The sequence below is a fragment of the Ranitomeya imitator genome, chromosome 3 (genome assembly GCF_032444005.1).
Source record: "Ranitomeya imitator isolate aRanImi1 chromosome 3, aRanImi1.pri, whole genome shotgun sequence".
Lineage (NCBI taxonomy): Eukaryota > Metazoa > Chordata > Amphibia > Anura > Dendrobatidae > Ranitomeya > Ranitomeya imitator.
In genome coordinates, this window is record NC_091284.1 from 458,336,594 (window position 1) to 458,361,564 (window position 24,971).

The window sequence follows — 24,971 nt, forward strand, 5'->3', positions numbered from 1 at the left end:
CAGAAGTCTATTATAGTTAGGCCTCATTTAGAAAAGAGTGATTTTTCTCGTACGCAAAGAATGGACCAATTTTCAGCAGTATCTTTAATCAGATTATCCTTAGTGTTTTGGATCAAGTTTGGTCAGTGAGCCAATTTTCACCATTAGTGTTTCAGCAGTGACTTTCGCATATACTAAAAAAAAAAAACTCCTCACCCCGGCAGCAGACATGGTGGAGGAGTGAGTCTTCTCCTTTCTACTAACTGCACCTTTAACTCAATCCCACCTCTACCCTCCCCTCTTTTAAAGTCAACTCTGTCTGCATCTACTCTCCCTCCAACCTTCAAGTGGCCATCATATACCGACCTCCGGACCTGCCTTTATTGACCAATTCTCTACCTGGCTTCTTCACTTTCTTCCCACTGACATTCCCACTATCATCATGGGTGACTTCAACATCCCTGCTGATACCCTTCAGTCAACAGCCTCCAAACTGCTGTCCCTTACTTTTGGTCTTAGTCAGTGGTTCTCCTCAGCTACCCACACAGACGGACATACATTAACCCTGATCTTCACCTGTCTCTGCTCTCTATCTAACATCACAATCTCCCCTCTCCCTTTATCTGACCACCATCTACTCACTTTCTCATCCCTGTCCTCCTCACCTGTCACCCATGTCCAGCAACATGCACACCTCTGCAGAAACCTCGCACACCTAGACATCCACATGCCCTCTGACTCTATTCTACCCCTGGCATCCATATCCTTACTCCATGGCACAGACAGTGTCACTGCTTTCTACAATGCCACTCTCTCATCAGCTATTGACACGGTTGCCCCTCTCGTTCATGTCAGACCGTCATGGGACGTATCAATAGACAACCCTGGATCAATAACATCACCAAAAAGCTCCGGCAAGTTCCAGGGTTGCAGAGCGGCATTTTACTGCACTCAAGCAACAAACAACACTCGCTTTCAAATCTGCCCTCACCGCTGCTAAACAGGCCTACTTCACAACCCTCATATCTTCCCTATCCTGCAACTTCAAACAGTTATTCAAAACTTTTAACTCTCTCCTCTGCCCACCACTGCCCCCTCCAACCTCGCTCATCTCAGCTGATGACTTTGCCACACACTTCAAAAATAAGATCGACCAAACAAGGCAAGTCTTTATTGTTCAACCACCAAAACCCCTTTGAATACCAGACCAATGCCCTTCCCCCATAACCTCACTCTTGAACATCACTGAAGGGGAGCTTAATTGTCTCCGATCCAAATCACACCTCACCACTTATGCACTAGAGCTCATCCCATCCCACCTCCTCCCAAACCTGCCCACCACACTTATCACATTCCTAACCCATCTCTTCAATCTATCACTAACTTCTGGTACCTTCCCTTCTGCTTTCAAACATGCCACAATCACACCTATCCTTAAAAAGCCAACCCTCGACCCAACCTCTATGCCCAGCTATCGCCGAATATCACTGCTCTCATTCGCTTCCAAACTCCTCGAGCAGCACGCCCACGCTGAACTTTCCTCCCACCTCTCATCTAACTTATTCTTTGACAATCTACAATCTGGTTTCCGTCCCCATCATTGCACTGAGACTGCCCTAACAAAAATTACTAACGACCTACTTACAGCCAAAGCTAACGGACAATACTCTATACTCCTCCTTCTAGAACTGTCCTCTGCTTTCGACACAGTTGACCACTACCTCCTACTACAGATCCTCTCTCCCTTCCATCAAAGACCTCGCCCTATCCTGGATCACCTCATATCTTTCCAACCGCACATTCAGCGTCTCTCACTCACACACTGCCTCCTCATCCCACCCTCCCTCTGTTGGAGTCCCCCAAGGCTCTGTTCTATGACCCCATCTCTTCTCAATCTATATGCCTGGCCTGGGACAACTCATAAAGTCCCATGGATTGCAGTACCACCTTAGTGCTGATGACACTCAGATCTACCTATCTGGCCCAGACATCATCTCTCTGCTGTCCAGAATGCCGGAGCCATATTCTCCTTCTCCTCCTCTTGCTTCCTCAAACTCAATCAGGACAAATCTGAACTCATCATCTTTCCTCCATCTCACAGATCTTCCTTACCTCATCTATCTATCACAATAAATGACATCACGCTTTCCCCAATACACCAGAAGTCCGCTGCTTCGGAGTAACCCTTGACTCTGCCCTGTCCTTCAAACCGCACATCCAGCTCAAAAATATTTCCAGAATCCATCCTTTCCTCAATCTACTAAAATGCTTAAGCATGCCCTCATCATCTCCCGCCTCGACTACGGCAACATCCTTATCGGTGGCCTCTCTGTTAACACTCTTGCACCTCTCCAATCCATCCTTAACTCTGCTGCCCGACTAATTCATTTCTTTTCTCGCTACTCCTCCATTTCTCCCCTCTGCAATCACTTCACTGGCTCCCATTCCCTCAGTGTATCCAGTTCAAATTACTAATACTGACCAACAAAGCCATCCATAACCTGTCTCGTCCATATATCTCTGAACTAATCTCCCAATATCTTCCCTCACGTAACCTCCGGTCCTCCCAAGACCTCCTTCTCTCCTCGACACTTATTTGCTACTCACCTAATTGCCTCCAAGACTTCTCCAAAATCCCCCATCCTCTGGAATTCTGTGCCCCAACATGTCCAACTATGAACCACATTCGGAACCTTGAGACGGAATCTGAAAACCCACCTCTTCAAGAAAGCTTACAGGGTGCAATGACCCCGCTGCCTCCTCACCACTACCAGAGCTACTGCCTCACCAACATCGGAGCTGCTGAAACCCCCCAACCTACTGTCTCCTTCCCCAAAAACCTGTAGAATGTAAGCCCACAAGGGCAGGGTCCACTCCCCTCTGTATCAGTCTGTCATTGTTAGTTGGCTTACTGTAAGTGATATCTGTAATTTGCATGTAACCCCTTCTCAAGTATAGCACCATGGAATCAATGGTGCTATATAAATAAATAAATAATAATAATAATAATAAAAACAAAAAATTGCAAAGTTTCTCCTACCCATTGCAATGTTAAAAATGAACAGCACATTGGTTGTCATGGATGCTATCCGTGTCCTGCCTGCGATTTTCATGAACTCATAGACTTGTATAGGTGACTTTGATCTGTTTCTAATAGACATGTCTCCGTGTTGTTGTTTTTTTGCGAACCATTCGGTCCGCAAAAGAAAACGGCATGTAAGCAGGTGACTAAAATATTTAAAAGAAAGTTGTTAAACATATAAAATAAAAATAAAATGTAGGCTCCTTAGGCTGAATCCGATAGAGTTATGTCTACCATCAACCTTGAAAGTTGAACTCGATAGACTTATGTCTACCTTCAACCTTGAAAAGTATGAAACTGTGAAAAATAAGAACATTAAAAAATAAAAAAAAACATACCTATTTTGCAAAAAAGTGCAGCCTATCAAAATATAAAATTAAAGAACCCGCACAATTGATGCCACAACGAAAAAAAAATCAAAACCCACAGGACTGTGTATTTCTCTAAAAGAAATGCAATAAAAAAGGTCAAAACGCCATATGTACCCTAAATTGGTATAAAAAAACCATCAGCTCACCACGCAAAAACCAAGCCCTCACATAACTCAACTGACAAAAAAATAACAACGTTATGGATCTCGGAAAATGGTGACACAAACAGAAATAGTTATTATTTTTTTTTTTTTTACAAACCTCTCAAGTTTTTCCACCAGCAAAAATCTAAGCAATTTTGGTACAGTATCTCTCTAATCGCACTGACCGGGAGAACTTCTGATATACAATGAATGCCCTAAGATGATGGCAAAATTGCATTTTTTCAACAGTAAAATAAAAAAAATGGCTTCTGGAAGAATGGAAGAAAAAAATGAAAGTAATTTGTTAAAGATGGACTTCTTTTCATGTTACACATGCCCTAAAGATCATGAGCACTGTACACACCATCTTGAAAAAATTCTGTCAGCACCATGGAGTCTTATTACCGTATATACTCGAGTATAAGCCGAGATTTTCAGCCCAAATTTTTGGGCTGAAAGTGCCCCCCTCGGCTTATACTCGAGTCACGGTAGCGGTGGGGTCGGCGGGTGAGGGGGAGAGGGCGCTGAGGTATACTTACCTAGTCCCAGCGATCCTCGCGCTGTCCCTGCCATCCCACGGTCTTCTGTGCTGCAGTTTCTTCCTCTCTTCAGCGGTCACGTGGGACCGCTCATTACAGAAATGAATAAGCGGCTCCACCTCCCATAGGGGCGGAGCCGCTTATTCATTTCTCTAATCAGCGGTGCCGGTGACCGCTGATAGAGAAAGAAGCTGCGGCACCGAAGACAGGAGGGGACAGCGCGAGGATCGCCAGGACTAGGTGAGTATAGCATATTCACCTGTCCTCGTTCCAGCCGCCGGGCGCCGATCCATCTTCCCGGCCGGCGCCTCCATCTTCCCGGCGTCTCTGCTCTCTGACTGTTCAGGCAGAGGGCGCGATGACGCATACAGTGTGCGCGGCGCCCTCTGCCTGATCAGTCAGAGCAGAGACGCCGGGAAGATGGAGACGCCGGAACGAGACGCCGGGAGCTGCAATCAAGGGAGGTGAGTATGTGTTTTTTTTTCTTTATTGCGGCAGCGGCGGCACAAATTTATGTGGAACATCTATGGGGCACAGTGAACGGTGCAGAGCACCGTATAAGGCACAGCACAGCTATGGGGTACAGTGAACGGTGCAGAGCACCGTATATGGCACAGCACAGCTATGGGGTACAGTGAACGGTGCAGAGCACCGTATATGGCACAGCACAGCTATGGGGCACAGTGAACGGTGCAGAGCACCGTATATGGCACAGCACAGCTATGGGGCACAGTGAACGGTGCAGAGCACCGTATATGGCACAGCACAGCTATGGGGCACAGTGAACGGTGCAGAGCACCGTATATTGCACAGCACAGCTATGGGGCACAGTGAACGGTGCAGAGCACCGTATATGGCACAGCACAGCTATGTATGGGGCACAGTGAACGGTGCAGAGCACCGTATATGGCACAGCACAGCTATGGGGCACAGTGAACGGTGCAGAGCACCGTATATGGCACAGCTATGGGGCACAGTGAACGGTGCAGAGCACCGTATATGGCACAGCACAGCTATGGGGCACAGTGAACGGTGCAGAGCACCGTATATGGCACAGCTATGGGGCACAGTGAACGGTGCAGAGCACCGTATATGGCACATCTATGGGGCACAATGAACGGTGCAGAGCACCGTATATGGCACAGCTAGGGGGCACAATGAACGGTGCAGAGCACTATATGGTTCACACCTATGGGGAAATATGAACGGTGCAGAGCACTATATGGCACAGCTATGGGGAAATAATGATCTATTTTTATTTTTGAAATTCACCGGTAAATGCTGCATTTCCACCCTAGGCTTATACTCGAGTCAATAAGTTTTCCCAGTTTTTTGTGGCAAAATTAGGGGGGTCGGCTTATACTCGAGTATATACGGTAAGTATATTTCTCTTTCTGTTACAGGTATTTTATACAAAATAATCATGATTTATATACAACCGGGTAAGCTGCAGGCAATTAATTTTAATCCAACACTTACCTTGACTTTTTGTTGATGATGGTATATTTGCCAGGCGATATGAACATGCATAGCACACCATTTTCCAGGTTTCTAGGCGAAATAAAACAATTCATATTTGAAACATTACACAGTACAACTACAATAAATGAGATATATGGTACCAGCTGTGATGGCTACTAATAAATGGCCAGGGGACTATTTCTGAATGGCTGATGCAGCACTTTACATTACTCAAGCTACTGTGATTTTCCACATGACTTTTTCTTGTGAAATGAGCAGACCATAAGGATCCCTCGGTACAATAAAAACATTTTATACTATTTTTTCCAGAACTCAGCACATGCAAGCCAAAGACCTCCATACACATTAGATTACATGTAGCCAATCCTGCCAAATTCGGCAGATCGGCCAACCATATAATGTATGGAGGGCATGGACCGCTCTTGCCAGGGATTCTGCTGCTTCATGTCAACAGAGTAGCTTTTCCCCTTCCAGATATCTCTGTTGTGGGGACATAATTGCTAACGTCATGCTGACTGACAGTCGGCTCAATGCAGTTAGGCATCGGGGAGCCAGGTATCAATCACAATGACATTGGCAGTAACTCCACTTCAACTGAGCAGAATGGAAGATTAGCAGCTGCTTTGTTGACGTGACATCACCGGAAGACACAAAATCGCCGGAATGAGTCGGCAGAGGTTGTTACCAGGCAGGTAAATAGGAGAGAAATAGGAGTAATAAGTCCATATGTATGAAAAAGTACAAATTTATTAATCAAAGCACATACAGCATTACAGACTAGGATCAGGTAGTGATGGCTATCAATGTCCAGACATTCCATTGTTATACTATGCGACCACTAAAGTGCTTAGTGCATAAATATATATACTGGGGGGATAAATGTTAAAGGCCAATGTACTCCACAGATCATTGTAAGTGCGCGCAGCTTGAAAAAGAAAGGCGAAACGTGCGTCAGTGCTGGCGTGGCATGTGTCCAGACCCTGTTATACTATGGGTAAGCAATGCTGATGTGGGGGTGGTATAGGCTCCATTGATTTTGCGCGCACTTACAATGATTTTTGGAGTACATTGGCCTTTAACATTTATCCCCCCAGTATATATATTTATGCACTAAGCACTTTATTGGTCGCATAGTATAATATTGGAATGTCTGGACATTGGTAGCCATCACTACCTGATCCTAGTCTGTAATACTATATGTGTTTTGATTAATAAACTTGTACTTTTTCATACATATGGACTTATTACCCCTATTTTTCTCATGTTGATACGTATTAGGTGGGAGTGTGCACTAGATGTATCTATAAGACGACCACATGGGGAGTAGTCTTTGTGGCACCTGTATATGGATGTGGCCATTTATGGTCTTGTTTTACCAGAACAGCCAGGTAATAAGCACCTGATGCCCATAAAGAAAAAATAAAATAGTCTTGGATAAACTCTTTAATGTAACCTAGTAGATTTACCTATAAAAAAAACCTATCGATAATAAATCACTAGGTATGACTTTGCCAATTCAACTTGACAGCATTGTCACAGGCACATTTTCCATTACAAATCTGTATTTATGGAGGTGCAAATATTGCAATATTGCAATATTGACTGGTATTCTTTAATTTGCTGTCTCAGCTGTGGCAAATATAGCTCTATAACATCAAATCTACTCAATGACTAAACAATGACAAGGCAAATTTTGTTGAAGATTTGCTCATCTAAATTTGACCATCTATTATGCCAATTGTAATTCTTCTATCTGACAAACTTGGCGCTGCTACAATATATTCTACAGTAAAAAATATTTGTCAATTACACTTTTTAATATTAGAGAAAAATTTTAAAATTAATATAATTTCCCTGTAATAGATGATCAGAAAAGGAAATATATTGTTAGTGAATGCTTCTGCGCTGTTATACAATCTACACGATGAATCAATTAATCTACTGTATTATGTTTGCTAAATATGCCACGAAATGTTCAAATAGACTCTTACCCTCAGCATAGGCCGGAAAGGATCAGTCAACTGTGAAGAGAAAATGACAACCCAGTTACATGCCTGTCACTCAGACAATCAAATTTATAAACACAATGTCGACATTTTACATTCAAATTAAGACCTTTTAGAAAATAATTAGCCAATTTGCACCTCATCACAACCATTTTGTAACTTCGACAGCTTCCAACAGTATACTGAACATATGCCAGTATGCACTATACACACACACTATTAAGTATAATATACTTTTAAAGCACCCATCATTATTTCCCATTGTCCTCCATTCTAGTCTGCATTTGTATGACAGCCAAGGCCACTTTGCTTGCTTTCCACAACACGTCTTTTTTTCTAAAATACAATGTGGGATGTTTTGGCATTGACGAGTACAAAATGCCGAGTTGCCAACATTTGACAGCTGCTGTTTTGATACAGTAAAATGCTTTCTTATTGGGCTTTTGCTGTTCAATGTAATAGACAAGGCCAACCTTTCTTTTATGAAACACAAAGCTTTATATGGAAACTAAATGAGGAAAAAATAAAAATTTTGAACAAAAAAAGTAAGACAATGGTATATAAATTAATGAATGAATGTGTTCAGGCTTTCTATTTAGATGCAAGTGGTTCTGAAAAACATAATTGTTTTCCATGGTTTGCATGAAGAATCGGTCTTTGACCTATATCAGATGAGACTACCAATGTAGCGCAGCTGAATTTGCCATTGAACGGTTTCTTTAACCACTATAATAACTTAGGAAGAACCTGTCACCAGGACAAAAGTGGCCATTTTTTGTCCTTATTTTAGTCCCCCTGCTTCCCTAAGTATTCCAATTTTTTTTAATCTGCTATACAGTTCAGTACATAAGGGCTTTTTATTTAATGCTAAATTTATTACGGTCTTTATCAAGGGGGCAAAGCTCACAAGATTCTTCGGGGGCGTATACTTAAGCTGCTTTGGGCAATTATTATGTAAGCAACACCCTTTGGTAAAGAGTCAGAGGAGCACCAGTAATAAAATAAGAGAAAAACTGGCAGATTTTACCCAGGAGATAAGTTTTGATGATGCAATTAATGTGTTTGTCATTTTATTAAATTGTTATGTTTAATGACTACCTGAGCTCTGCAGATATTCATCTCATTGCGTTGCCAACATAAGGTGCCTCACAGATCCCCATACAAATTCCCCCCAGCCATGTATTATAAGTCATCACCACACAGTCCCTGCACACAGATCTGCCAGGTGCAAAGGGGTGTTATATGCAATACATCAATTTACAGGAGTAAAGGCCGACTGCTAACTCTACTAGTAACCCCATGGTTTAGCCAAGCGCTACTGTTTTCTCTACAAGAAAGCAGCTGCCAGACAACAAAAGATTTGGCCAATGGAAATCCAGCAAACCGGATCCTTCTCTCCATCAATGATGTTGGGAGGCCCCCATTCACATTACACTATGGGCCGATGGTGGCAACTTATCTGACTTATAGGCCAAAGGGTTTTCTCATTACAACATTTATTTCGTATTGAGAGGACTGCACTCATTAGAGTGTCACTTTATTTCTCACATATTTTCTTTTGGAAATATTATGCCATATCTAAAGAGTAAAGCTGGCTTCACATTACCGTAGAATACGGGTGAGTGCTATGCGGGAAAACATCGCATAGCACTCAGACCAGTGTTAATCTATGGGGCAGATCACATCACTGTATTCAACGTGCGTGTAAAATGGCAGCGTGCTGCGATTGTACGCGTATATCGTCTGAGACTCGCCAATGCAAGCCTATGGGTGCGAGAACAACTCGGATGTTACATGGACCATCCGTCTAATTTGCAACAAATACGCACACGTTTCCCTCATGTCAGAACACTGAGCAATTTAATTCAATGGGGAAAATCAGTGAGAAATGTAAAGCCATATGCATGTCCTACGGATGCCATTTGGATTCATTGGTGGGAGAAAATCGCATCATCGCATTGCAAACGCATTACACACGGATGACCATATGGAGAACACTTGTGCGACTCTTGGCAGGGAGACTGACTGATTTTCCATACGTCTAGTGTGACGCTGACCTAACCGTTATTTCCTCGCCTTCCCCCCCATGAATTCCCCCAAAGCTGTATATATATATGTATATACAATATATATACAATAATGGTCAAAAAATTGGGCACACGTGTTCATGCAATGGTTTTCCTTGTTCTTATTGAAATGTGCACATTGTAGATTAAAGCTATGATCACACATTGCATTTTTTTTCCTGCGGTTTTGTAATGGTACATTTGTCTCTTGTGCATGCTGATAAAGTTTAGTGCATTAAAAAAATCTGATTCCACTTTATCAGGTTTTGGCACAAAAAAGCAGCAAAAACTGAGGAGGGGGATGTGCAGTAACAAGTCTCGGCCACTACCAGAAGACAGCTAGCTCCGCAAGGGAGTGCTTCCAGCTGGAGGCCGTCGACACCAGCTGATCGACGGGGGGTGCCGGGTGTCGGACCCCGACCGATGAGACATTGATGACCTATCCTGAGGATAGTGTTGTCAATGCTAAAGTAGTGGACAACCTCTTTAACGACTAAACACTATGGACACCTTGATGTAACATACAAGTGCAACAGTGAACATGGACAATTTTTGCAACAGTGAGAGTCGTTTCCTCACGGATATAACCCCCATCATTAAAGATACATTGTAATGTATGTGTAGTGACTGAAACATACTGGGAGACTTGGCAGGCCAAGGGTAAATTAGTCAAACATGGCTAGGATGAGGCCATCTAGAACTCAATTCTGTCCAAAGGAAGAACAAGAATCTTTTTGTAGTGTACAGAATATGAATGGAAATATCACATGCTATTGTCTTGTCTGCATAGCTAAAGCTTTCAATATGTGTTCTTGTTTGTTCAACCCCGACTTGGAAATCAAGAGACTCCAATCCACCAATTACATCAATATTTCATCAGCACTCTCAATAATACAGCAGCTCGGGGAATACGGGACTGTATTGTTACAACAACAAATACTGCATTTCACGCACAACCCCTCTCCACCCCATCACCGCGGGGAAAGCTGTAATGCTTTGAAGAAAGAATTGGCTGCTACCTTAAAGGCAATTGATGCCTATTCCAAATCTGATTAAAACTTTTTTCTTGCACATGTAAAGATATCTATGCTAACGTAGATACTGATCATAAACTAAAGCAGTTTATGACTGTTCTCCCTGGCTATTGAACAGAAAGCTGCGCGGAGACAATGCCAGCATCAGTCCAATACATGTGGCACAAAGCATATATCTTGGTGTGCGGAGCTGAAGGATTGGAAAATATTACTTTAATTAACTTGTAATTTAAAAGCTGTGTCAAAAGAATACAACACAGCATAAAGTGCTGAAACAAGAAAATGTTTATTGTCGTGAAATGAAAGAAAATAGAAGCAAAAAATAAATCAAAAAAATCCCAGTGAAATTAATAATAAAAAAATAGATTCTAAAGAAGGTATCCAGCATCTGTCCCTTTTGCAACAGATGAGTGGTGCTACTGACAAAGTCAGACGCTTATTGTCAAGTGTTTTGCATGTCCAACAGGTTTAGTGCATTATTCCCCACCTAAATAATAGGACTGGTGCACAATATCTGCTGTGTTATGATGCGGTGGTTTAGGAGCAACATGATATCAGCTCTGAAGGAAGTGGTAACTGTACTGACCGCAGTCCCTAAGCTCAACACAACACTAGAATTAGCCGTGGGGTGCTCCTAACTCTCCCTAGGCACCTCGTCACCGCCTAAGAGCTAACTACCCCTAACGATAGAAGCAGGAAAACTATCTTGCCTCAGAGAAAATCCCCAAAGGATAGATTAGCCCCCCACAAATAATGACTGTGAGTGGAGAGGGAAAAGACATACACAGAATGAAACCAGGATGAGCACAGGAGGCCAGTCTAACTTGATAGATAGGACAGGATGGAATACTGTGCGGTCAGTATAAAACACTACAAAAATCCACGCAGAGTTTACTAAAAATCTCCACACCTGACTAATGGTGTGGAGGGTAAATCTGCTTCCCAGAGCTTCCAGCAAGACAGAATTAATTCATACTGATAACGCTGGACAAACATAGAAGCACAGAACGGATAAGTCCACAAACTGTGAACAGAAAAGAGCAAGCAAAAACTTAGCTTTGCTGAACTGGTCAGGATAACAGGGAACTCCAAAGAGATGTGAATCCAACCAGGAACCATTTACAAGTGGCACTGGCTGAAGGACAGAGCCAGGCATAAATAGTTGAACAGAAAAGACGATCAGTGGAAACAGCTGAAGACAGCTAACTCCAAGGAGCAGCCATACCACTAGAAACCACAAGAGGGAGCCCAAGAGCGGAACTCACAAAAGTGCCACTTACAACCACCGAAGGGAGCCCAAGAGCGGAATTCACAACACTGCTGGCCAACTATGAGACCTGATAGGGTTAATAGATGCTGCGTCAGGAGTACCTCTCACCTTCTGATGTGGATTTCAGAGGCGATGAAAACAGCTTTTATTTATTGTTTGAGGTGTAGGTTCACTCAACTCTAAAATTAAGGAGCTGCTTATTCCCTATAACTGCTGTATTCTAATATCCAGAACAAAATACAGCATATTCACCAGAAGTGACATGACAGGCTGTGTCCAGGAGACCATATTAATATCAGTCCAGCCATATCCAATAGATCCCCATAGGGAATGGATACAAGAGCTTTATTACATGCACTAGTCTTGTCCATAAGGCGGACCAGACCTGTGCACACTGGCACATAAATTAATATTCGTTGGTGTGTTTTCCTGACCGAAAATATGACTTATTAAGGCCATATAATTGCAATGGATTCCCATAGTGTCATTTTTATATGTTGTACTGTATATTGTGGTTTTCATTTGTATATTATGCCAGAAGCGGTTTCTGCTTTTTAGTAGTATAACTGTTGCTTTCTGTGACTGGTGATGATTCAGGTCACATTAGACAAAAAGTCCCAGCTGTAGAACACCTTTATATTTATCTAAGTCATTTGTCAATTTCATGCAGTACAGTATGTTAAGGATATAAAGGAGATCCAGCTTAAGACGGAGTAAAAAAATTCAAAGCCTTATTGAAGGGCTCAGGTCACCCAGATTAGTTAGGCTGTCCACCATTTTACCATTAACGACCTATGCTTAGGATAGGTCATCAATGTCTGATCGGTTGACAGCCGCCACCGATAACAGTTGATCGGCGGGGGTACTGGGTCTTGGAACCCGATCGTTCAGTCATTGATGACCCATTCAAGGGATAGGTCATCAGTCCTAAAGCATTTTTTATGGCTACACATGTATAAATAATATCAAGAAAACCTTGAGCTTGGTTATACAGAGACAGATGTATAGTTACTGTAGTACGTTATGCCACCCGAAGAATTTACTCACATACTGCAATACAGAATATGTATGCATTTCTACTGGATATCTCCATATGGTTTCTAAAACTAGCACACAACAACGCATGCATTGCATCTCATTATAGCCTTCCAAGCCTCTCATATCAACCTTCTTCATGTGTAATAATCTTAACAAGATGTGACATCTTGGTGCATGATTTGATGGTAACTGACAGGCCTGACTTTTGGGTTTCTGACAGCTGACAAAAGGGAAACAAACAAAGCACAACATTTTGCTGCAATCTATCCTGCGAGATAAGAAATGCAGATTTGCTGGCAATACCAATTTCTCAAAGATTATATTTTTAGAAACTAAAGTGTCTTTAGCAGTTTCATCTTAAACATGATAAACAGAAATGTCATTATCTTCTAATGTTATATTAACATTTCATACCATTATGCAGTGGTTTAAAGGGTTATTTCTAAGATAATTTGCTAGAATAGAGACTAACTTACTAATCACTAGGAGTCTAACCACTGGGACTCTCATTGTTCCCAAGAAAGGGGCTTTGGAACTCATGAACTGGGCTTTGTAGAACACCTACTTCAATGCCGCGGAGGACGTTTGCTTGACAATCACTCCAAACATTGGGCCCAATTCCTCAAAACCAGCATTAATCACGCCGGTGTTGGTGAGTTTTCATGCTGGAGTCAAACCCTCCTGATTCATGAAGAGGTGCACACCTCCTCTGGAGTGGCTGTCGAGTGGCGTGCACCTTTATGTGGAAGGCCAAAAATCTCATTACATTCGGTAACTGTAGTGAGACTTATGGTGTACGGAACACCATGGCTCATCATGAATTAAGCTGTGGCTTCACATCCCAAACAGCACCCCATCACGCCCATTTTGGAAGAACTAGGAGAAACTGGGGTGAAAACGGGAAAAGTCGCAACTCCTAGTTGCACCTAAATTTTGTGACTTTTTGAAAGCTTGAATTCTGGCATAAAAGATTTGATAAATTGGGTGCATTGTGTATAGGACTGCAAGCAGAAATAGCTGAGAACTGTGCTATGAATGGAGAATAGCTTACTATTTTGGAAATAATCATTAAAAATCTTACTATATAAGATCGATTTTTATGGCTCAATTTGATGAGTCCTCGCCAATGTAGAGAAAGGATAACTGACATTTCAAATAATCATAAACATATTTTTTACACAAGGAGTCCATCAATCACAGTTCTCTGTGATCTATAGTGTCACAGAAAGCTGAACCACTACCACAGAGGACAAGCCACATGTACAATGGTACAAAGAAAAATCTTGTGCACAAATGCTTTTGGATCAGTTGGGAAGGACCACGACAAATCTACAAAAGGAACATCATTCTGTATTTTTTAGCATGCCTGTAGAAAAGTTTTCTTTACTTTCCACAAACTACAATGTTACATGAAGCCCAAAGTAACCAAACTTGCCAAATACTAGAATCCAACCACAATTAAATGCCTCATTTATTCCCACTGTTAGTTGAATATCTTAAAAAATATTCATATTTAGGTAAATAATGTAGTTTTTGGACCAGTAATGTGTTCTAATCATCTACCATTTGCATTCATTCATTTTCAGTAATATAAAATCCAACATCAATGAATGCCATACTGGATTTCTATAATGCCGTGTTTAAATAAACAGCATGGAGTAAATTATTACAAGCATAGAAAATTATAATAATTATTAATATAAGAATAGTCTGTAAACAGATGAAGCCCAGAAAGGTGCATCATGGTGTTTTCTTTGCCATTCACCTAAAAAAAAAACTGTATCTGATAGTAAATGGAACAAGAGACATTTGCTGTGCTCTTTCCATAATCCTTTTTATCTACTTAGTGAATCTAACTCAACGCCTGTCATCAGTATGGACTTATCTCTCATGCCAATCCTTCCCGATAAGCTCTAAATTTAGAGGGATATTTGTCCTTTGAACAGGGATGTAACATTAGATCTGGGTATGTCAAGCAGCCTGTAGGATTCCCTAGTGAGATCTGTACTTGGACTAATATGACAGGTTCAGTAATATGAGTTTGTCCGGCAGCTAATAACAGAAATATTATATAAAATGACAAGAAAAAACACAAGAGTTCATACAGCATGAAGAAATATCCCCAAAGCACGGACATCATAGTCTGAAGAAAGCATAAGGTGTAAGATTGACTAGCTTTTCGTGACAAGGACATTTATCACTCCCAGTAGGGTTAGAAATATGTTGACATAATGGTGACACTGTGGACCGTGGAGTCGTTCTTCTTCCACTTACCCTTGGGTCCTTCTGCAACAGTGTGTGAGGGACAGTTCCAGGTCTGGCTGCAACATCAATAGGATTGGAAGTCTGAGAAAGACACAACGGTTGAAATTAATTGGACATGACAAAATAGTTTTCTTCTCTGTGCTACTTTTTATCTCTTTAGCTTTGTCTTTGACAAGCCCCTTTGCCTGGCAGTTTCTTTTTCATTTTCAGGCAGCTCACGCCTAATGGCCTGTGACTTCCCTTGATAAGTGAAGCTAAACATCATCAGCTACGGCAGTGGAGACAAAGAGCTATATTAACATGAATCTTTCCAGCATTCACCCTTTTGTCAACCTTTAAGTTGTAACATAAACCTTGTCCTTCTTTAAAAGCAGGTTAGTATTACCATTCTACAGGTTGTAGGCCAGTGTCACAGTACAATTCTTTCTTTCGAATGTCAGTAGGCTGAGTGTCTTAGACAATATTCCCTAAGGGACAGTGATAATGAGAAAAGCTCCCATCTCTAACCTGGATGAAATTACACACGGATTCTTTGGTGGTACCACAAAGTTATCAGTTGAACCGCTCTGCTTCTGAGCTGCCCTATACCGCCAATTATGTCTAGATTGCATGCTCAGTTGCGTGTTCCTCCGGTTAACTGTCATTCATTTTCCTTTTATGAAATGGAACTTTAGGCTCGCTAGTCACTACACAAAATGTTTCTTCAGTGGCGTCTGTACAGATACAATGCAGGCAGCTAATGTATCATTAAACATGTGTACACTGGTTCCTTTTCACAGTTACACTTTAGGATAAGGAAGAAAACAATACCTTCCCATACCCTGCATAATTGATGATGAACTTTGACCACTGAGCTTAACAGGCTGCTATTACCTTCACAAACCATTAAGGGTGCGCACTGACTTCAAATATCACATCACATAAGCAGGTTAAGTCCGTAACAATAACCTTGGGTCAGAACTGTATTAGATTGCAAGTGCAGATTAGACTTCCAGAGCCACTTAACTGTCTTATGATAGCACCATAAAGTAAAGAAACCACTTGAGCTGTATTGCACTCAACAATTAAGGAAAAAGTAATTAGTGTACGGATGGGCAACTGCTAATAAAAAGCCATTTCAGGGAAAGATGTTGTCTTACTCTATTATTGAAGAAGCCACCAGGGAGGAGTATAACAAAGGCACACACAATATGGAAAACCTCTTTGTTCCATAGAACAGAAATATATTTTATGTATAGTAAAGGGTTGAAAAATGAAATATGATTCTGACCAACTACTATAACTCAAGCTTAAAGTTGCCAAATTTTTGACAGGTATTGGCGTAAATGTTGAAAACAAGTACGAGAATGTGTGAAATTTGTACATTGCGTTTGTTAAAAATATTACGAACAACACATTTCCAGACATTTCATTTATTCCAGTTGCATGGCTTAGACCAGTTGTGTCAATTTATTTTGGTGAAAGTGATACTTTTTATAAATCATCCCCTCAAATGGCATAACTTGGTTCAGATTCTAAATAGATAGTAATATTTTGTTTGTCTAGTTTTGTGGGTTTGGTTAGGACATTTTGACAAGGTTAGGCTCTCATTATCCAGTTTAGGACATTTGTTTTGACAATAAGAATAGTGCAATTCCTCATGGACAAAGCTTTTATGGCCCCTTTATGAATGGAAGCAATGATACTAGAATGATCAGTGTTTTAGGTTGTGTTCACATTTCCATTAGAGACTGTATTGTCTATTCCATCAAATTTTCCATAAAAATGGAGTAGTATATCCAATTTTTGGAAATAACAAAGACACTGTGACAGAAGCCAACAGATAATTTTAAGTCAATGGGGTCTGTCAGGAGACAACCATGTTATGATGGATCTAGGCATTTTGTTATTCTACTCCTATGACAAAGCAGAAAAATGGAATTGACATGAGCAGACAGTGAAATAATTTGTCTAAAGGTCCCGATACACTAATGTTGACAGAACCTGCTAATGTCGACGGGTTCGGCCGATGGTTTATGTTGTATGTGGATCGAGGTGCCTATCGACTGACTGCTAGCGAAAATGTTGATTGCACAGTGTACTGCCAATCTCATTGTTCTCATGGAGATAAACTGCCAGTCAACATGTCAGCCAGGGGCTTCCTAATAGAGAATACAGGAGTGCTTGGCCGAGTGAGCACTCCTGTTTATGGACGAGTTGGCTGATATGACTATCGGCTGAACGATTGGTCAAGGCATTGTGTTTCATAATAACATTGCTAAAATTGATAAACAGAAGTAATATTTTGAGGAATGTACCATTTAAGCCCAATACAAGCACATAATTAGTATTCATTGAGAATATTCAAATATTATAGAAAAGAACATTTTCTTACCTTAGGTTGAAACGCCCCTTGAAGTGATCCAAAAGGTCCAGTAGGTGGGATCATGGGAGGAATGCCCGATACAGCTGGAGGATATGAATGGAATAACTACAAGAAAACCAAGAAATAGTTAATGAATAGAAGAAAGCCTTAACATGGGGCAATAAACAGCACGACACAAAACCACAGCACAAGTACAAAGCCAAAAGCAGACATTGATGCGGATAGAATAATCGGTTCTCACTGTCAAATCAGTTGTGGTTTAATGTATGTGGAAAGGAGAACTTTAAGGGCGTTCAACATTAATTAGCACAGAAATGATACCCTTGATGAATTCCTTTATTCCAAAATAAAAGGTGATTTTGTAATTATGAAATATTAAATTGGATTGAATGCCTAAGTGGTTTCAGAATTTAGAGTACATCAAAAGCAGGAGGGATGTTAAGCCAAATAAGTCCAAGGGAAATAGCAAGCTAATTAAAAAATGAAGCTTTAAGAGTGCCAGGATTTCACTCCATTAAAACTCAATTACTTTGTTAAAAGGTTTAATGGTGTTGTGTAAGAAATTAAAGAATATGCGCAATTATGACTTCATTACTCTGCTTTACTGGTTATGCTGTCATTGCTAATGCTAATCTATGGGCCATTTAATAAGCAGATATAGCTGTGTGGCCTGACTCTCAGTAAACAATAGGAAATGCAATCACACATAGCTGTATCCATTTTAATGGAAAAAAGATATTAAGAATCTAGATGAAGATTCCTATAAAAATCTTAACTCTTTACTGTACCAAAATAAATTTATACTATAGTTACAGATTAATAAAAAAATAAACGTTAAATACTGTGCTGCCATATTCTCCACAGTTAAAGTGGTTTACTATAAATCTTATACAATCAGTTAAAGGGGTTTCATGACTTTACAATATCTGATCAGTGGGGCTCCGACATCCAACACCTCTACCAACCAGCTGCTGAACAGAAAAGAAGCGGATCTGCAGTTCTCCGAGGCAGCCACTACATGTGAAGAGACCTGTGCTGTTCAGCGCACTGTACACACACGGTCACAATCTCAGCTGATCGACTAGGGTGCCAGGTGTTGAACCTCCACTGACCTGATGATCTTCACCTTTCCTAAGGACAGCCATTTGACTAAGAAAATTTTAATAGAGAAACTATGAACATTCTGGAACGAAGACTCTTGGTATACAATGATTTCCAAACTTTCATGGGGTCGATTAGTTGGCCAATACTAGGTTCTACAGGTGTAGTAGGAAAAATGGACAGGGAACCTTACCATGAATATGGCATGCCCAGAAATAATTGCTTTGGATATTAAGAGAAATATTTGCATCTATGAATATTAGAAATGATTATAAAGATTTGTTGCACATTTTTCCAGCGACCAAGTAGGTAGTCCATGGTCGCTGGACTACAGCCCTACAAACCTCCTCCTACCTGCTGGAACCCCCTGCACCTCTTCTGACTCATAAGCCCAGTTCATGCATGCATAACGCCTTAACGATGATGTCGCATTGGGCCTATAAATCAGAAGATTCTGGCAGGTAGGAAGCGGATCATTAAGCTCTGGCTACCAACTTGGCTCCCGGACAAGGGTTCTGTTAATCTTTTTGATCATCTCAAATAGTTTTTTCAATTTTCTACTCATATTCTATTGTTCCAGTTGACATTTTTCCTGCAATGTCCCCTGACGGCCAAGTAACAGTTCATAATGATCACTAAATCAATGGGTTTTTTGTGAGTTTGATGGATGGGACTAGTCTTCGAGTTAGAAAGAGGCTCTTGTAGCTGCTCTGCTTCAGATTATAAATGGAGGTCACAAATGTGGGACCTTCTATCAACTCTAAATGCCCTAAAAGTATATTTTAACATTGGCTTCTTAAACTAAACAAATCTTTTGACCCCCAAGCCACTTTTACAAAACCCTGTATCATCTTTTTTTTAATTTAAATTGAATTTGTATTTGAAATAATAAACAGTACAAAGCTGCTGCAAAAGCTGTCATGTGAGCCATATTCCATGCAGAGTCTGCAGGATCCCAAGGGATCAGAAGCTATACACTCTCACAGCATCTTTGTAAACTTAATGTTTACACCTGAGGAGCTCAATTATTATAGCAATATAAATATGAGAAATACATATAAAGTTGAGATTTGAAAATTAAAGTTGCAATTTTAAATATCAGCTCCAAGAGAAAAACTAGGGCTTAGAATATCAATACAAAATAATAATAACAACTAAATCAATTGACCACCAAACAAATTCCTCTATAACAACTAAATACGATCCTCTTCACATAGCACAATATGTAACCAACTGAGATAGTGAAGTCACAACACGATCCAAATTATATAAAAAGTATAACTCTTTATTAACACATAACACAAGGATATTCCATATATCACAAAGCGTAAATAATCATCATATTAAATTGCAAATATTTGTGAATATACTAAGCAGCAGTAACAAACCCGCTGCTGCACATGGACTCAGCAATAAAATGAGTAACAAAGAACAAAAAACAGAGAGTGACCTATCCTAATATCACAGATCCATATTAATAAAGAGAAGATATAATATCATATTAATCTATATTCAGTGGATCTGTGTAGCCGCTAATACTGCAATGGTCCAATAGAGCATGCCTAATAAGGTAAATAAATGGATTATTGGCCCATATAAATCATAATAAATATGAATAGGGTAAACTTAGTAACAAATATATAAATGGCCCAAATCCACAATACAGGTCAGTAGCGACCAGATCGGCATGTTATAATAAGCTAAGCCCAGTACCTGCGGCCATGTCAGCAGAGGATGGCGGTCACACTGATACCTCGACGCGCGTTTCGCTGGCTCCGCAGCTTCGTCAGGAGGTCGAAGCTGCGGAGCCAGCGAAACGCGCGTCGAGGTATCAGTGTGACCGCCATCCTCTGCTGACATGGCCGCAGGTACTGGGCTTAGCTTATTATAACATGCCGATCTGGTCGCTACTGACCTGTATTGTGGAGTTGGGCCATTTATATATTTGTTACTAAGTTTACCCTATTCATATTTATTATGATTTATATGGGCCAATAATCCATTTATTTACCTTATTAGGCATGCTCTATTGGACCATTGCAGTATTAGCGGCTACACAGATCCACTGAATATAGATTAATATGATATTATATCTTCTCTTTATTAATATGGATCTGTGATATTAGGATAGGTCACTCTCTGTTTTTTGTTCTTTGTTACTCATTTTATTGCTGAGTCCATGTGCAGCAGCGGGTTTGTCACTGCTGCTTAGTATATTCACAAATATTTGCAATTTAATATGATGATTATTTACGCTTTGTGATATATGGAATATCCTTGTGTTATGTGTTAATAAAGAGTTATACTTTTTATATAATTTGGATCGTGTTGTGACTTCACTATCTCAGTTGGTTACAAACTAAATCAATTGGTTTCACAATAAAAACATGAAGTAGTATATCAGTATATCTAAAGACCTTACTATCTATCTATCTTAAAATAGAAGGTAGCACTTCGGTCAAAGATTTATTCCATGCCCAAACTATGCAACATTTTGGTTCTTGGGAGAATCTTGGGATCTAAAAATTAGTGAATCATTGTATCTTGTAATCTAATGTTCACACGTTTAGTATTTGGTCAATATTTCACATCAGTATTTGTGAGCCAAAACCAGGAGTGGGTGAAAAAATGGTGCCGTGTTTCTATTATACTTTTCCTCTGGTTTTGGCTTACAAATACTGAGATAAAATACTGACTAAGTATGGAGGTGTGAATGGGCTCTAACATTTTTGTTGTTTTAGAGGCTGACACCCACATTATGTGGATTAATGCTGATTTGATTCTTTCCATTCTGTCTTTGTTTGCACCTGAATTGTCTGGAGCACATCCTACGTTTTGTGGATTATCCATTATATGAGTTGGACTATAACTGGTACACTTTTTTCTATCTATCTATCTATCTATCTATCTATAAATCAACTATGTTTATCTATCTGTAACTGTGTCACTAGAATGTGAGATCTGATGTGGTATTCTTGAAAATAGCCTTTAAAGGTTATAATTTTACTTAAGGGCTCTAAAAGACATGTATTAGCATAGCATGTAACCGATCATGCAGGATTTATTGATGGTGAGCCGAATATACAAATATCTGCTTTGTAGTACACAATGAGGGATAGAGTTCATGAAGCCATAGTTTATGGGTTATTTAAAAATAATACCTATCATTAAAATAAATTTACAGTAAATTATATGTTTAGTTGTGAATTCTGATCTCAGAACAAGCAGAACATAATGTGCATCTTGTCTAACTAGGATGTCTCTGAAAGCCTCATTCTTCTTAGCATAATATATACAAATATGGTTACCAGACTTTTCTGGGAATATACAGATGATCACAGAGATTTATGCCAAATTACAATACATAATATTTATAGTTGAATGTGACTACATATAAATCTACCACATGGTGTTAAAGCGCTTTGGGCATATACTGTGTTATAACTAAAATAAGCGTTAAAGGGGTTTTCCCCACAATCAAATTATGTTTTAATCAATAGATCTTGGAATAAAAATAAGTTTCAAAATTGGATGTGTTAACCTCTTCACGACATGTACTGCGCATGCTGTGTCCCTCCCTTTGATGTGGTCTCCGGCACAGAGCCCACATCTTTTCCAGCACATGTGAGCTGTTTTGAACAGCGGACGTGTGCCCCTAACAGTCACGGGTGGAATCGCGATCCACCCGCGGCTGTTAACCTGATAAATCCCACTGTCAATCTCTGTGGATGGGTTTTCTAAACTTAAGAATCTGTAGAAGGGGTTTAACACCACCTTTCTGTAGTCAGTAACAGCGATACATTTTTACATTGGAAACAAAAGAAAAACTGATCCATTATAAATCTAATGCACTCTAACATGTCAGGGTTTTTTATGTGCATGTTACATCCATTAGGGATCTTTTTTTCTTTTTTCTTAATCGGATCAGTTTTTTTAAGCATAGGAAGAAGTGTAAGAAGATTATGTAAATTTTTTCAAGGGAAAAAAACATGAAAAGATGGATGAAAAAAAACAGGTGCAAATGTATGACTGTGTTTGCACATATCTTACATAAGCTACACTAAAAAATGGATCTGCTTTTCTTCCGTTTTTTAAAGGATGAAAAAGCAGACTGTGAAAGAAATGAATCGAAAAGGATAAGAGTGCAGACATACAGTGGGGCAAAAAAGTATTTAGTCAGTCAGCAATAATGCAAGTTCCACCACTTAAAAAGATGAGAGGGGTCTGTAATTTACATCATAGGTAGACCTCAACTATGGGAGACAAACTGAGAAAAAAAAATCCAGAAAATCACATTGTCTGTTTTTTTAACATTTTATTTGCATATTATGGTGGAAAATAAGTATTTGGTCAGAAACAAAATTTCATCTCAATACTTTGTAATATATCCTTTGTTGGCAATGACAGAGGTCAAACGTTTTCTGTAAGTCTTCACAAGGTTGCCACACACTGTTGTTGGTATGTTGGCCCATTCCTCCATGCAGATCTCCTCTAGAGCAGTGATGTTTTTGGCTTTTCGCTTGGCAACACGGACTTTCAACTCCCTCCAAAGGTTTTCTATAGGGTTGAGATCTGGAGACTGGCTAGGCCACTCCAGGACCTTGAAATGCTTCTTACGAAGCCACTCCTTCGTTGCCCTGGCGGTGTGCTTTGGATCATTGTCATGTTGAAAGACCCAGCCACGTTTCATCTTCAATGCCCTTGCTGATGGAAGGAAGTTTGCACTCAAAATCTCACGATACATGGCCCCATTCATTCTTTCATGTACCCGGATCAGTCGTCCTGGCCCCTTTGCAGAGAAACAGCCCCAAAGCATGATGTTTCCACCACCATGCTTTACAGTAGGTATGGTGTTTGATGGATGCAACTCAGTATTCTTTTTCCTCCAAACACGACAAGTTGTGTTTCTACCAAACAATTCCAGTTTGGTTTCATCAGACCATAGGACATTCTCCCAAAACTCCTCCGGATCATCCAAATGCTCTCTAGCAAACTTCAGACGGGCCCGGACGTGTACTGGTTTAAGCAGTGGGACACGTCTGGCACTGCAGGATCTGAGTCCATGGTGGCATAGTGTGTTACTTATGGTAGGCCTTGTTACATTGGTCCCAGCTCTCTGCAGTTCATTCACTAGGTCCCCCCGCATGGTTCTGGGATCTTTGCTCACTGTTCTTGTGATCATTCTGACCCCACGGGTGGGATTTTGCGTGGAGCCCCAGATCGAGGGAGATTATCAGTGGTCTTGTATGTCTTCCATTTTCTAATTATTGCTCCCACTGTTGATTTCTTCACTCCAAGCTGGTTGGCTATTGCAGATTCAGTCTTCCCAGCCTGGTGCAGGGCTACAATTTTGTTTCTGGTGTCCTTTGACAGCTCTTTGGTCTTCACAATAGTGGAGTTTGGAGTCAGACTGTTTGAGGGTGTGCACAGGTGTCTTTTTATACTGATAACAAGTTTAAACAGGTGCCATTACTACAGGTAATGAGTGGAGGAAAGAAGAGACTCTTAAAGAAGAAGTTACAGGTCTGTGAGAGCCAGAAATCTTGATTGTTTGTTTCTGACCAAATACTTATTTTCCACCATAATATGCAAAAAAAATGATAAAAAAACAGACAATGTGATTTTCTGGATTTTTTTTTCTCAGTTTGTCTCCCATAGTTGAGGTCTACCTATGATGTAAATTACAGACGCCTCTCATCTTTTTAAGTGGTGGAACTTGCACTATTGCTGACTGACTAAATACTTTTTTGCCCCACTGTATGTCATACCCATGTAATATATAATGATTTTATTATTAGAATTATTATTAAATTGTATGCAAATACCTGTTTAAATACGTTTTTTACAGTATAAACAGATAGGTCAAGTACACCACAAAAAATTGCGTAAACAGGCCTAACGAGTGTATTTTGCAGAAAGCCATGCACAGTGATAACCTGATATAAATCTAATTTCATCTGTTGCAAATTATGGTGCTGTATACTTTATATCTATGCTGATATAACATCATTTCCAGAGTACAACAGGAAAATAACAGGATTTTGTTTCCACCGCCATTCCAAATTGTCAATTGTTCATCACCTTCAGCTTCTAACACAAACATAGGTGACATTAATGGTTTATAAATGATTTGTCAGGCTGCAGCATAGCTCCTGATCTCAAAATATCACAGAACGCACAGTACATTAGCTAGAAATGTCACAATAAGTGGATATGTTACTGAGGCAGAA

The 24,971-nt window shown here is 40.2% G+C and overlaps 1 protein-coding gene across 4 annotated transcripts in view; it reads right to left on the reverse strand.

Annotated features, from left to right (window-relative positions):
- The window catches only part of AUTS2 (activator of transcription and developmental regulator AUTS2), a 142,183-nt gene that overhangs the window by 21,314 nt on the left and 95,898 nt on the right, over nt 1-24,971 (reverse strand). For all 4 annotated transcript variants that reach the window (XM_069757425.1, XM_069757428.1, XM_069757426.1 and 1 more), the window contains 4 exons: nt 17,650-17,745; nt 15,285-15,356; nt 7,588-7,617; nt 5,594-5,665 (listed from right to left, as the gene is read on the reverse strand). In XM_069757425.1, the coding sequence (XP_069613526.1) occupies nt 5,594-5,665; nt 7,588-7,617; nt 15,285-15,356; nt 17,650-17,745 (270 nt within the window). The remainder of the gene's footprint in view (nt 1-5,593; nt 5,666-7,587; nt 7,618-15,284; nt 15,357-17,649; nt 17,746-24,971) is intronic.